Source organism: Octopus sinensis, linkage group LG11, assembly GCF_006345805.1.
Source record: "Octopus sinensis linkage group LG11, ASM634580v1, whole genome shotgun sequence".
Classification (NCBI taxonomy): domain Eukaryota; kingdom Metazoa; phylum Mollusca; class Cephalopoda; order Octopoda; family Octopodidae; genus Octopus; species Octopus sinensis.
The window spans coordinates 59,013,680-59,028,392 of NC_043007.1; the positions used below are offsets into that span (position 1 = coordinate 59,013,680).

Sequence of the window (14,713 nt, forward strand, 5' to 3'; positions counted from 1 at the left end):
CCAGCTTTATCAACAGTGCAAAAGTGGGCAGTTGAATTTAGGAGGGGGAAGGGAGAGTCTGGAAGATAACCCAAGGTTTGGACATCAAGCAACTGCCAACACTGAGGAAAACATCCCTCCTCACTTGCTCCAAAGAAGATCAAGGACATTTCATCTGCAGAGAAGGTGAAGCCTCAGTTTTTTGTAATGCAAAAGGCATTGTCTTTATTGACTATCTTTAAAAAGGCCACATCAGCAAATTGCTGGGGCAGTTATGAGAGGCTACCAAGACCAAATGTCCAGGAAATCTGACAAGAGGGGTCTTGTTTTATCAGGACAATGCTCCAGCACACACATCCTTGGCTTCAATGGTTGCTGTGTGTGTTATTGTCGCTTTAAACTAGTTATTAACCCTTTTCTATTCTCCTAATTTGGCCCCATCTGATTATCATCTGTTCCCCAATATAAAGAAAGATTTGGCTGGGAACCAGTGATGATATCATATCTGCTGTTGATGACTTTTTTGACCAACTGGATGAAAGTTTCTTCTTCAATGGGCTCCAAGCACTGCAACACTGATGGAAGAAGTGTGTGGACCGCAAGGAGGACTATGTTGAAAAATAAACCTCATTTGGTCACGTTCATCCATGAGAATATCTTGCTCAGCCTATGAACTTTTCAGCTAACTTTTGTAATAGCTGACTTCTTTTAAGATGACAGGGTGTGATTTGAGGAAGATTTGGCTTTTATTTCTAGCAAGCCATTTGACCACAAAAAAAGCCTTCTCGGATTAATTATGAAATAGATATTATTATTTTTGTTGTTCTTTTTAGCCCCAGGCCAGCACTAACTAAACAGAACTGTTATAGGTTTTCCAGCTGTGATTATTCTGTCTTACTTTCAAGAACTCCAATATATGCCCTTGCATTTCAAAGAAAAATAATGATAAGGTGTGATTTGTGGGAGAATAGGTTGCTATTGTTCAAATCCTGCTGAGGTTGACTTTGGCTTTCATCCTTTTGGAACCAATGAAATAAGTTGAGCACAGGGGTTGATTTAATTAACTAGCACTTTCCTCCAATTACTACTACTACTACTACTACTACTACTACTACTACTACTACTACTACTACTACTACTATTATTGAGTGAGAGACAAGTGCATGCTATCAAAGTGATACTGGGATACAAATATACGAAGCCCAATATACCCATCATGACTACTCATCTGATAAGGGTACACCAGGCACATGTATCCCAACCACATGTGCACGACATGGTGATCTCATATCAAGATAAATAGCATATGACCTTGCAGGTGGAGACTCAGTTAGAATTTTCTTCAGGTCGAGTAGCCCATCCTGCTCAAAAGGTCCCTGAATAAGGTTTGTTTAAGGATGATGAATGAAACACCCATATTATCATTATTACAGCAGTGCTACTGGGTTGGGATGGGGAGATTGCTGGTTCAAGGTAACCTCTACTGGCATGGAAGTGCCATCAGTCAGGCTTGCCTGAGATGCATGCAGAGTGAGAAAAATGTTCTGCATGCTCTCATCTAGTGCCCAAGCATTGCTGACTTGTGGGTTTATGTCAAACACTTGCTGTCACATGTAGGATGGATTCAGCTATTGACTGAGTCCATTGTAAAGATGGTCCTGCTGCATTCCTTTGGTCAGGAAGGGCAGACAGTGTTTCTTTGCTTGGTAGCCTTAGTGAAAGAAATTGCATGGTGGACCAGATTGAAAGGGATGAAGACAGATACTTTCCTCATTGGCCAAGCCCTCAGGAAGTTTTTCAAGGTTTACTTGAAAAGAAAAGTGAGGGTAATTTTATTAAAAGGTGGGTGAATGTTGAAAGAATAGTCTGAGTGAATGCAACTACTCTAAGCATGCACCTGTAGGTTGAAGGATGTTGATGTGGAGAGAGTATTTGCCTTAGCAGTTAGGATGACTGTGGTTTTGTGGTGTCTCCATGAGCAGCCCTAAGAAGTCTCCCTCTTTTGGGGAATTATTCATTGTTATAATTTTATATTGTTAATGTTTTTTATATTTTTTTACACACCTTTTATGCAACCTCACATTGTACTGTCCTGTACCATTTGTTGCTGATGTTGTTGCTGTTGTTGTTGTTGTTGTTGTTATTATTATTATTATTATTATTATTATTATATTATTATTATTATTATTATTATTATTATTATTATTATTATTATTATAATAAGGTGGTGAGCTGGCAGAATTGTTAGCACACTAGATAAAATGCTTAGTGGTATTTCGCCTCTTGCTACATTCTGAGTTCAAATTCTACTGAGGTCAACTTTACCTTTCATCCTTTTGGAGTCAATAAAATAAGTACCAGTTGAACACTAGGGTCGATGTAATCAACTCATCCCCTCCCACCGAAATTACTGTCAAGTGAATTCCATCAGGAATCATAACAGAAATGTTATGATTTATACAGAAAGCGGGACATGTATAGATTCCCATTTGGTGCATGTGGCAGAATGCACAAAACACAACTTGATTTATCTTGGTTGTACAACAGAGCAATTAAACAAAAGATTTAATGGGTACAGATATGATGTCAGGCACAGTAACAGCAGTTCGACAGAACTTGCCAAACATTGTGCTTCAAATGGCTGTAATTTTGAAAAATACTTGAAAATGCATATTTTCAGAAAATATTCTGAATCTGCTTCATTTCCAATACTCAACATGCATGAGGAGAAATAAGTTTGTGGGTTATTAACATCATGCCCTGGAGGAATGAATAAAATGACAGGGGAATATCATCAAATTTATACAAAATTGTTTAATTATTCTTCTTTTCTTTTTCTTTTTTCTTTCCTTTTTTCTCCCTTTTTTTTTGTTTTTTTTCTCTGGTTTTGAGCAGAATATTTGCTGTAGCCCATCTTTTATACCAAGACAAAACAATGTACATGATAACACTTCCAATCAGTTAAGATCAGAAGCCATGAGAGCCACAGCCTGGTACTGCATCAGGGCATAATTATCATAATCAACTTCATCATCATTATTATTATTGTTGTTAAGGTGGTAAGCTGGCAGAATCGTTAGTATGCTGGGCAAAATGTTTAGTGGTATTTTGTCCATCTTTATATTCTGAGTTCAAATTCTGTCAAGGTTGACCTCACATTTCATATTTTTGAGGTTGATAAATTAAGCACCAGATGAGCATTGGGGTCAGAGTAATTGACTTACCCCCTCCCCTGAGATTGCTGGCCTTGTGACAAAATTTGAAATCATTATCCTTATCATTGTTCTTTCCAGGTAAAATCATTTCATAAAATAAAAGTAAATACCTGTCATGTACTGGGGTTGATTTATTTAACTCTATAAAGCCACTAAATTCAAAGTTTTGCACCTATATTATAAATCAATATTATTGATTATGTTAAAAATCATAAATTCACATTAAAGAAAACCCCATCCCACTCTATCCTCATTGTGAAGTGGGTTTAGACAACTTCTTAGTTAACAGTGAAACCTAAGACTGGCTGTCTTTGTAACAGGTGGTTTACCCACAGTGCTAATGTGTGTCATATGTTAACATGTGTCATATGCTAATATGCGTCAAATGTTATGGGTGTGTCTCTCACATGCTAACATGTGTCATTTAATTATATTCTGCTACGTAACATTAATAAAATTTCTTTAAACAAATTCCTGGATTAATTTACCTGAAAAGAATAAGGTTGGGGGTGGAGTACATACAGAAATAAAAATTTCTTTTAATAAGAGACAAAAACAAAATAATGTGACCTTTATGAACATAAAACACCTCAAAAACTAAAATAATGTTTTGTAATTCATCCTGATTAAGAATTTGCAGAGTAGGGACTTTGGGGGTAGGTAGAGTGTGCAGCTCACCCTTGCAAGTAGTTGCAGAACTGTATGCTTTACAAATGTCTTGTTTGCTCACAGTATGTAGTTTAATTCCTCATAATGAGGATAAAAATGAGTTCTGCAGTGTATCTAAGAAAAACTTGTTTTCCATAGGAAAAATCTTTGGTAGCTACTTACCATCACCAGATCAATTATTTTAAAATACTGCTGAACCATGTTATTAAATTTAGGAGAAAGCCTACATTATTTAGTTAATTAAATTGTTTATCAAATGTTATTCATAAAATAGAGAGACAAACCAACTACATGAACATCAGGATTGCTTTTCTTTAAAACAAAATTCTGTATACTACTGGGTCTATTTATTGGTTCTTAACCCTTCAACATTCAGATTACTCTGTCAAATATATTGCATTCACATAGTTTTGAATTATTCATGCAATATCTTGTACACTTTGAGATTTCAATGATGTAATTGTTTATTTTTAAAATGATATTGTAGGGTAAATGCGAAAGGCTGGATTTAGCCAGTTTTAACATCATCATCATCATCATCATCATCATCGTTTAGCGTCCGTTTTCCATGCTAGCATAGGTTGGACGGTTCTACTGGGGTCTGTGGAGCCAGAAGGCTTCATCAGGCCCAGTCAAATCTGGCAGTGTTTCTACGACTGGATGCCCTTCCTAATGCCAAAACATAAAACAAGTAAAATAATTGAGCTGGATGTAGCTGGTTCAAATGCTAAAGGGTTTAGCATAGTTTTTTGTTGATATAAAACAAGACAGTCATCCTTAATTAAATTTAAAGATAGTACACGAAGGGACAAATACACAGAGAAAAATGTGATTAAGGGTCTCATTTTATTATAGCTTTTGTTTCCCATGTCATTAAAAGAAAAGACCCTTAATTGTATATGTTAATTTAATCAATGAAAATTTTTTTAATGATTATAAAAAATTAAGTCCTACAAATGTAAACTGAAAAGAATCTAATGAAAACAAAATGATAGTAAATTTCTGCTTGCCTGATGCAAACAAAGAATAATTTTCTTAATTTTATTTAATTTGTTTTACATTGGCATAAACATAAGTATTACACATGAAGTGAAACCATTTCAACTAGGAGCCTAAATCAGCTAGTGGGCTAACTTTGGTGGGAACTGTCACTAACAAATTAAAAACTTACAATGATTTTGTATTTGATCATTTACAACTTCAGTTTTTCAAAAGGAAAGCAATAATGTCAGTTCCTCACAAGCAAAAAGTTACAATACTAACTGGGATTCCCAGTGGAACCATTTCATTTTACAAATATTGATAACATCTTTGAAAAGGCAAAAACCTTCAGCTTCTTTTCATTTTCTTTCTCTCTAAAGTCTCAGATTTCATACATTTAGAATTACTGTTTCTTTTTTTTTCTTATATATGGGTACAAGATTGGTGTTTCTAGAAGAGGAACAGAATGGAATTTGCACAATATATTATTTGTATTTATTCTATAACCCCCTTCATTATGATGCATTATAAATGTCAGTAGTTAATTGAATATATAAATGTCATCAGTAAGAGACAAAATAATGTAATTAATGAGTTTTTAAGAGATTTTTTTCAAGTAAAGTGTAAAGTGTTTTTTAAAGGTTTTGTCTATAGAAAAGGGTTATGCCTATGTTCATTGCAGACCTTCCACCCCTGAAGATGGTGAAATTGACACAGTTCCTTGTGAATAACAAGTTGATAGCTGCAGGAATTCCATGAGGAATGGGGAAATTCCTGAGAGGTGATTTTCTGAGAGAAAGCACTCAACATAGAGATGAGTGCTAGGTTGGGAAATGGGTGGTGGGTAGACTCAATATGGGTAATGAGAGAAGGAAAGACAAATGAGCTGGGAATGACTGAGGGAGATTAAGCATGGCAAAGCATTCTACAATTTCTACCAAGTTGAAACACTCAGGTCATAAGCCATTACTCAAATTAGGAACTGTTAAGAAGAAATTATTGTAATATATGTTAAAAAATTACAAAAAAAGAATTAAAATTCTGGTTTTGTTCTATTTAATGTTTTTTTTTTGTTTACTCAAAACTTTGTTACATGGCTATTCATGTTGAGGTGTTGTTTCAGCTTGAAACAGACATAATATTTAGATTAACATCATATATACCAACCAAACAGTGGAGATCCTTTCACAATTTACAGCCATTCATTGGGTTGTTTACTCAACATTGATTTTGTTTTTGTTTTTTTTCTATTCTGTATTGATATAAAGCAGAGACAAAACTTAAAACTCATCAATATCTGTCTTGAGTGACATTTCATCCAGACAACTTTCCATTTACACTGATACAGGATTTCCTACAAGGTAAGTAAGAAGTAAGGGCTAAAGGGTCTGTTGACGAATTCAATGCATTACTTGATAAATTGTGTATGAACTTCCAGTCTGTGTATCCCATGTTCACTACATGTCAACATCTTACCAGTCAAGTGTGTTTTCTTACTGAGTATCTTCATTATTTCCTCCTTCATCTAAATATTAAAATAATTGTAAAGAAAAACAAGAAGAAAGAAAGAAGGAAAGAACAAAGCTAAGCTTTTCAATGTCGAGGAAAGCCAAACTGAGGATTGTCCCCTGGTTTTAAGGAAGTTAACTTTTCTGTAAAAAAAGTTTTCAAAATCAAAACTTGACCAATGCTAGCTATACATATAATGGAGGTCAGACCAAGTGACCACAATAAAACATGAGTGTTCAAGATTTCGGCTGTGTGACGCCCGACTGCTTCACGTAGTCTGTAACTCTTTTGATGGTTAACTACTTTGGTCATGCTTTCATGAACAATGTTGCAAGAAGATTCAGCTGAGGTTGGTGCTGACGGTTTTTTCTGGCCCATTTCAACAGCCAAATTATCAATTTCTTCAGCTTGAATACTAAAGAAAACAATTTTATGTGTTAAGCTAGAAAATTCATTACTAAAACAAAATTTATAAACTCCAGAGGAGCTGTTGATTTTCAAGCGATCTTCCTGTCGACGCATTTCTTTATAGATGATTCGACCATTTGGTGAGATTAATGAAACATCAATGTCCTTATTACCACCTTTGATTACTTTGTAAGTAAACATATAAGGTTCAGATTTTTCAAACTCATGCATAAAGCACCAATGATCATTATCATTTAATTCAATTGTCAGTGAGATTTGTTCTGCATAAATAACTGCTGATGACATCAACACAAAAGTGGCCACAATTAAATGAAACATATTTATATTTAAATAATTGCTTTGAGAATATTTGATCATCTTGAAAATTTTAAAGATTATTTGTATTATATTTTATCCTTTTTCTACTTTTGAATTCTTTCTCAAACAATCACAGTAGTTAAGTCATATAAAAAAATGAAATTCATAAAAAGAAATGCTTATTTATGTATACACACACACACAAGTACATACATACAGGGAAATATCTTTTAAAGTTTTTCTTCCATCAAAAATACAGTTAACATTGAATGCAAAGGGTGAAAATGGCTATGGACATACCACTTTTTATAAATTTTGGAATGATAGAAAATTACTTCCAGGAAGAACCAGTATAATTTTTTTTCCTTTTCAATTTTTTTTAATAATATTCAAAGCTTGTATTTTCAGGCTTATTCTCTTCTATTTTCTACTTCTTTGTTAATTTCTCTCTATTCGTATCTCTTCTGTTTTTCCTTTATAATTGTAGTTTATGTTTCCTATATCAGTCCATGATATATTCTGGCTATGAATAAGAACAATCTTCTCCAAAGGTAAAGTTATCCACAAAATGTTAGCCAAGAAACTGTTAGCATTCCATGTTTGTTTTGAAGGTGGAGTGAAAAAATGAACAAATGACGTGAACTGGAATTAACCACGTGGAAAGTTAGAAAATGGAGAGGTTTTAGAATAGATTTTACATGGTGTCATTTGTTATTGATTCCTTGCCACGCGAACACATAGCTGTTAGATATCATTATGCTGTTGGCAAGTCATACTGCAATAGCAACAGATGGTCCTTCTTGCCCCTACCTGGCCAACTGTCCAAATAGTTCTTTGTTAGATCAGATGTCAAAGTGTGTAAACATCCACAGACACATACAGACAATAAATTACTTAATATTAATAGTAATAATTTAAAGTGAAGCATTTGTATACGTATGCACAAGCATTTGAGCATGCATATATATATATATATATATATGTATATATGAGGGGGAGTATCATCATCATCATCATCATTTTTAACATCAACTTTTCTTTGTTTGTATGAGTCAGACAGATACTTTTTATGATTGAATGTCCTTTCTGTCATGAAGTTTCCAAGTAAGACAATATTTCCACATTGTCAGACATGTTTTTCACAAAATATTGGAAATGAACCACATGGTTTCGTATGAAGGTGATTTTTATTTTACAACTGTTGCATACTATCAAGACAAAGAGATACTTACACATTCTCACTTTAAAGATGCAAGCATGGGTCTGTGGTGAAGTTGGTTTTCAACCATATGATTTCAGGTTGAGTCCTATTAAGTAGGATCTTGAGCATGTATTACCTACTATAGGTCCAGGCTGACCAAAGTCTTGTGAATGGATTTGATAGATGGAAACTAAAAGAAGCCTACTATATATGCATGTGTGTGTGTGTGTGTTCATGTCTTGACAGTGTGCAACAGTTGTAAATGTGTAACACTGTCATACAAGTGGTGTTATTCCTTTTCAATCTTCCATGGAAACATATCTGGCCATTGGGAAACAAAACCTTTCTTGGTGACAGCAAGGGTTGTACAAAACATGTCTTGATAAATTCCATTTAGTGGATGCAAACATGGAAAAGTGGACTATAATCAATGTTGATGATGAAGATACTTATTAATAGGTATAGCACAATTATTCATATGCAAGTACAACTAGCTTTATGTAAGAAGCAGTCCCTAAGTTTGTCTATAGAAAAATTTTACATTTTCATTAGGGCTGTCTAAATAACAAGTAAATGATTCAAGATGCGTTCTCTGTGAAATTTTGTGTAAGATGAGAATGTCAGAGGAAATATTCAACAAGCTCCTACAAAACTTCACAGAGTTGTCATCGTGAATAATTCATTTATCATTTAGACAAGTACAGGCATGGCTATGTGGTAAGAAGCTTGCTTCCCAACCACATAGTTCTGGGCAAATGTCTTCTACTATGGCCTCAGGTTGACCAAAGCCTTATGAGTGAATTTGGTAGACAGAAATTGAAAGAAACTGTAAGAGATACAGTTTCTGAGAAGTGTAGGAACTATGACATTTGTTGATCTCGTAAAACTTGTTAGATTAGTGCAGTCAATGTTTATTTTAAAATTCTGTAGGAAGATACTTGGAGAAAAAAACAACAAAAACCAAAAATTCTAATGTTGCTATGAGAGATTTTGAGGCTGGAACCATCAATGATTTTGTATTCTGTGACTGTATACATTGGCACAGTTTGTAGTGCAAGACTTCACTTGATATATGTGGCAATCATATCCTTTTTGCTATAGAAGTAGATGAAGTTTCCATTGCAAATACACCAACATCAGTTGTCAAGTGATGGAGGGACAAACAGAGACACAAACACACACATATATATACATATATATGATGGGCTTCTCTCAGTTTTCATTTATGAAATCCACTCACAAGGCTTTGGTCAGCTCGAGGCTATAGTAGAAGACACTCTACAAAGTATAGAGTTAACTTTTCTTCCCTACCCATTTTTCTGGTCTCCTTTCACAGCTATACCCCGTTAGAAATTTGCATTAGCTTTTGTATGAAAAAAACAAAACAAAAAAAAAACAGAAGGGAGTGGGATTTGTTTGTAGTTTCTAAAGAAAATGTTAAACATACCCAAAAAAAACATGATCCCCCCCCCCCTTGCAACTAAAAGACATGAAGAACTATCAAACAAGGCTAATAAGTACAGGGGGTGGGGGAAAGGAGAGAGAACTAACACTTGATCCCTCTAGAACTCCAAGAATGGAAACCTAAACACCTGATAAACTTACTCTCTATTCATTACTAAATCTCTTTCACTCTTCATTGTCAAAAGTAAAGAAGCTAGAAAAGATTGAACGTATTTCAGTCTAATCGTCATTTTAAATGACAGAGGCATTCCTTTCCCTGTCTCTATCATTCCACTCCTTTTCTCCATGGTTAAGAGAGTGAAGGTGCGTGGCTCAGTGGTTAGGGGTATTTGGCCCACAATCGTAAGGTCATGAGTACGATTCCTGGTGGCACACGGTATTCTTGAGCAAGGCACTCTACTTCACCTCACTGCAGTTCATTCAGCTGGCAAAAATGAATTGTAGCTCTTATTGAAAGGGACTAGCCTTATCACATTCTGTGTGAGGCTGAATCTCCCTGAGAACTACGTTAATGGTATACATGTCTCTGGAGTACTCAGCCGCTTGCGTGTTAATTTTACAAGCAGACTATTCCATTGATTTGATAAACAGGAACCTTGTCATCATAACAGATAAACAGGAACCTCATCATTGTAACTGACAGAGTGCCATTTTTTAAAAAGAGTGAAAGGAAAGGAAATGTTCCATATCGTAAGGCAAAAATGTGTTCAGTTTAAGCAGTGAAAGCTAAGACAAAATAATTGCTATTCCGTTGTGTAGTGACTTTGCACTGGACTCATGCTCAGTTTGATAACAACCTGCGCATCAGTGTTGGCCTCCAGATCTGTGAGACCCACAAATGTTGCTGTTAGGACTTGATTTAACACCCATAGTGACCCTAACAACTAAAAAGATTTTCCTACCCCTATAAAGGATCTTTTTGGGTTTTCTTCCAACCACTTGAAGGTTTATCTTGCTCCAGTCTACTCAGCTGGCCAAAATGAGTTGTAGCTGTAATTGAAAGGGGTCGGCCTTGTCAGATTCAATGTGAGGCTGAATCACCCTGAGAACTACGTTAATGGTATGCATGTCTGGGGAGTACTCAGCCACTTGCACATTAATTCTATCCTCATGTGGTAATGAAAAGTGAAAGCGATATCTAATATTTGCTGTAGTTAATTTGTCTTTGATTTAACAATGTGTCTATGTATCTATTTTTCTTTTGATCTATGTATCTACTTTCCGTTTGAAAATACTGATAGACATTTAAAAAATCAAAAAGGAACACCATCTTCCTTTCAGTACCACTCGCTGTCTCTCTCACTTCCTTTCTCCTGCTTTGCCACTCACTTCAACTATACCTCCTCTGCTTAACACCTTTTATTTCTCTTTTTCTTTGTACCTCTCCCTTCAACCTTTTCACCTCTTCCTTTGAAGTAAGTGTGACACACACCACAGGTATGTATGTATGTACAAAAACAGAAAGTTAGCATATCAATATTATTGATTGTTAAATTCTGCCAAGGTTGACTTTGCTTTCCATGTTTTTGAGGTCAATAAAATAAGTACCAGTTGAGTACTGGGGTTGATGAAACTAACTTTCAGGCCTTGTAGAAAGGATTATTAATATTTCATCTCTCGGCATAAAGCCTCAAATTTTGGTGGGAAGGCGGATAGTCAATTACATCAATCCCAGTGCTCAACTGGTACATATTTCATTGATCCTGAAAGGATAAAAGGCAAAGGAGATCTTGGGTTAATCAAAGAAATGATCCCAACAGGACAACTATCCAGGGTTAATAAAAAAAAAAAACAAGCATTAAAACAGATTTTTGTAGAAGAGGGATAAAGGCGATGGAATATGTGTAGATGGTCAACCTGTTAAAAATGGAAACCAAATTTCCCTAAAATCTCACTCTATCATTTTATTTAAGAACAGAACAAATCAGAAACTGCAGCATGCATACCCTAAGAAAGACAGGATAGTCCTGTCTAGAATACATTTGATCATAGGTCTACTTTAAACAACAATAACAATTTGAAAGTGTTAATGTGAGGGGAAAATAACAACAATGATTTGAATTAGAAGACTTTAAATTTAAGTATTGAAAAAGTGTATGAGATTAAGTGACAGTCATGTTTTCTCTAGGGCCATCAGAAGTCGAATGATAACAACTGCAATTGTCACCAACTTAGCTTGCCACCACCACAACTACAGCTACGACAACCAGCACAGCAACAACAACTCAACATCAACAACAACGAAAAGAATGCCAGAAATGTTCTCAGGTATCTCTAGTGATATTTAAATTACAATGGCTGCTTTTATTCAGTCGTGCTATAAAAAATATATATCTACTTGACAAAAGTAGTTCCCTTTCCTTGAGGTCTACTCTCAAAGACTGGAGGAGCTGATACACAGGAAAACACAACCCCTTAGTCATAACAGCTTTTAACCTACATCTAATATAGCTTTGTTTAGTCAAGGGTAGAGACTAGTGTCTGGTGCTTTAAAATCTCATTTTAGACTAAAGGAATGCTAGATATATATTTTAATAGACAAGTCTTTGTCCTAGACTAGAATTGTTTGATATCATAACTGTCTCTGAAATATCTGTGTTATCAGATAGTGACTAGATATAGGAAGAAAGACTTGACATTATATTAATATTTAAATGCCACCTTATTATGGAATAGCTGACATACCTACACCTATGTCTGGATGTGTGTGTGTGTGTATGTATATATATGCTTTGGAGAAGTGTTTTGAATATGCATATAAAAGTTCCTAATCTATTCTGCCAGCTACAGCCTAATGATGTCAACCAGTGATACCAGTTTTTTGTGGTTGCACTGAGCTATGCTGATATAATATAGGATGAATATAGTAATAACAATAATAGTCCTTGGATGGAATTAATAAATATTTTAATGCATATATACATCTACATATGTATGTGTGTGTTTACATTTGTATACACACATACGCATGTGTGTGTGTGTGTATTTACACTATATATATATATATATATACATATATATATTGTGTTTAAGTATTGCAGTATTTCTTCTAATTCTATATTCAGTTCAAATCTTGCTGAACTCCACTTTGCTTTTCATCTCTAACAGGGTTATATTATTTTAAATCTATGAGAATTTGAGAAATTAAAATTCAGCCAAAACAATATTGATTTTACTTGTAATAGTCAAAATACTAAGCACAACTTGACACTATTTTTGTCATTATAATAGTCATAGCAGTTGTATAGTAGCAGCTAGTGTGAGCAAAATGGTTATAAATGAATATGAATAATATATATATATATATATACACATACATATATATATATATATATACACACACATACATATATACACATATATATATACATATATATACATACATATATATATACATATATATACATACATATATATATACATATATACACATACATATATATACACACATATATATATACATATATACACACACATACATATATATACACACATACATATATATATATATACACATACATATATATATACACATACATATACATATATATATATATACACATACATATATATATATATACACATACATATATATATATATACACATACATATACATATATATATATATACACATACATATATATATACTGTGTAGTAATAAGTTTGCTTCCCAACCTCATGGCACCAGGTTCAGTCCCACTGTGAAAGTGTCTTCAACTATAGTCCCAGGCTTGTAAGTGGAATTGGTAAATAGAAACTGAAAGAAGTTCATCATATACGCATATGTGTGTGTGTGTCTGAGCGAGTGTGAATCTGTATGTCTCCTTGTCTTGACATCGCGTGAAAGTTATAAAATTGTCAATCATTAGAGCAGTGACATTCATTTCCAATATTTTGTGAGAACATGTCTTGCAAAACAGATGAGGATTGGAGACAGAAACAGTATCCAGCTGTAGAAAATCTGCTTTGTAAACCCCCCAACCCATACAAGCATGGAAAAGTGGACATTAAAATGAGGACGATGATGATATAAACAAACACAGGCACACGTATATATATATCTATGTATTTATTAATCAAAGTATACAGTATTAAAGATCCATTTCAGCCATTCTTACCAATTGGTTTCACACTGGATATTAGATAACACTATGGTCAAGTAATAGTGTGTGATCTTCAGTGCAAATGGCTTCTTTCAATTTCAATCTACAAAATTCAATCATGAAGCTTTAGACACTTGCTCATTATGCCATCAGTGGGATTCAGTATAGTGATGAGCTTTTTTAGTTGGTCAAACAACTGGGTGCTTATACTTTGAAATCCTGGTGAGATTCCATCAAACCTGAAATACTTCTACTCTTTGCATAAAACCTCCTATAGAGTTATAACTTCTTCCACAAGGATAACTTGCTCTCAAAACACACAACTAAAAGTTTTGGGTAGTACCTCTATGATCACTGGCTTCTTGCACAATATCTCTTTCACACACATACAGTAAGTTAAAAATAAAGATGCTTAGTCAATGACATTGAAATCATTTGTACATAATGAAATATCTTTTGGTGAGGTCATTTGGTTTGAAATATGCATGACAATGCATGCAGTTTTGTTGATCAATAAACAGCAGCACATTTTAGAAAAATATTACACTATTTAAAAAGTTATATAAATCTCGTATCTACATTATTATTTAAACAAGGAAAGACGATTAATGTCTTACAAGAAAAATATTCATCTGCTTTATTTAAAACCAAAATTGTTACAAATTAATTATTTTGTTTACATTTAGCATTGAGCACTGTTAAGAATTTTTAAAATTTCTAAAATGTTCACACAAACACGTATCTATACACACATATTTTAGAGAAATGGGTAGAAAGACATGAAACCTCAAATTTATTTAAGAAAAATGAGAAATTGTGACAGTCATAACAACATGTGACAGTGGAACATGATCTTCACAATTGT

General features: G+C 34.0%; 1 protein-coding gene across 1 annotated transcript; it reads right to left on the bottom strand.

Annotated features, from left to right (window-relative positions):
* Nucleotides 1-4,852: 4,852 nt before the first annotated feature.
* On the bottom strand, nt 4,853-7,872 carry LOC115217535 (transmembrane emp24 domain-containing protein 7-like). Its single transcript, XM_036507525.1, has one exon. It carries the CDS (start codon nt 7,137-7,139, stop codon nt 6,438-6,440), a length of 702 nt encoding a protein of 233 aa, XP_036363418.1. The 5' UTR covers nt 7,140-7,872; the 3' UTR covers nt 4,853-6,437.
* Nucleotides 7,873-14,713: the final 6,841 nt, after the last annotated feature.

Excerpts from the sequence above, each read along its gene's own strand:
- LOC115217535 (XM_036507525.1), bottom strand. The coding sequence starts at position 7,139 with ATGATCAAATATTCTCAAAGCAATTATTTAAATATAAATATGTTTCAT.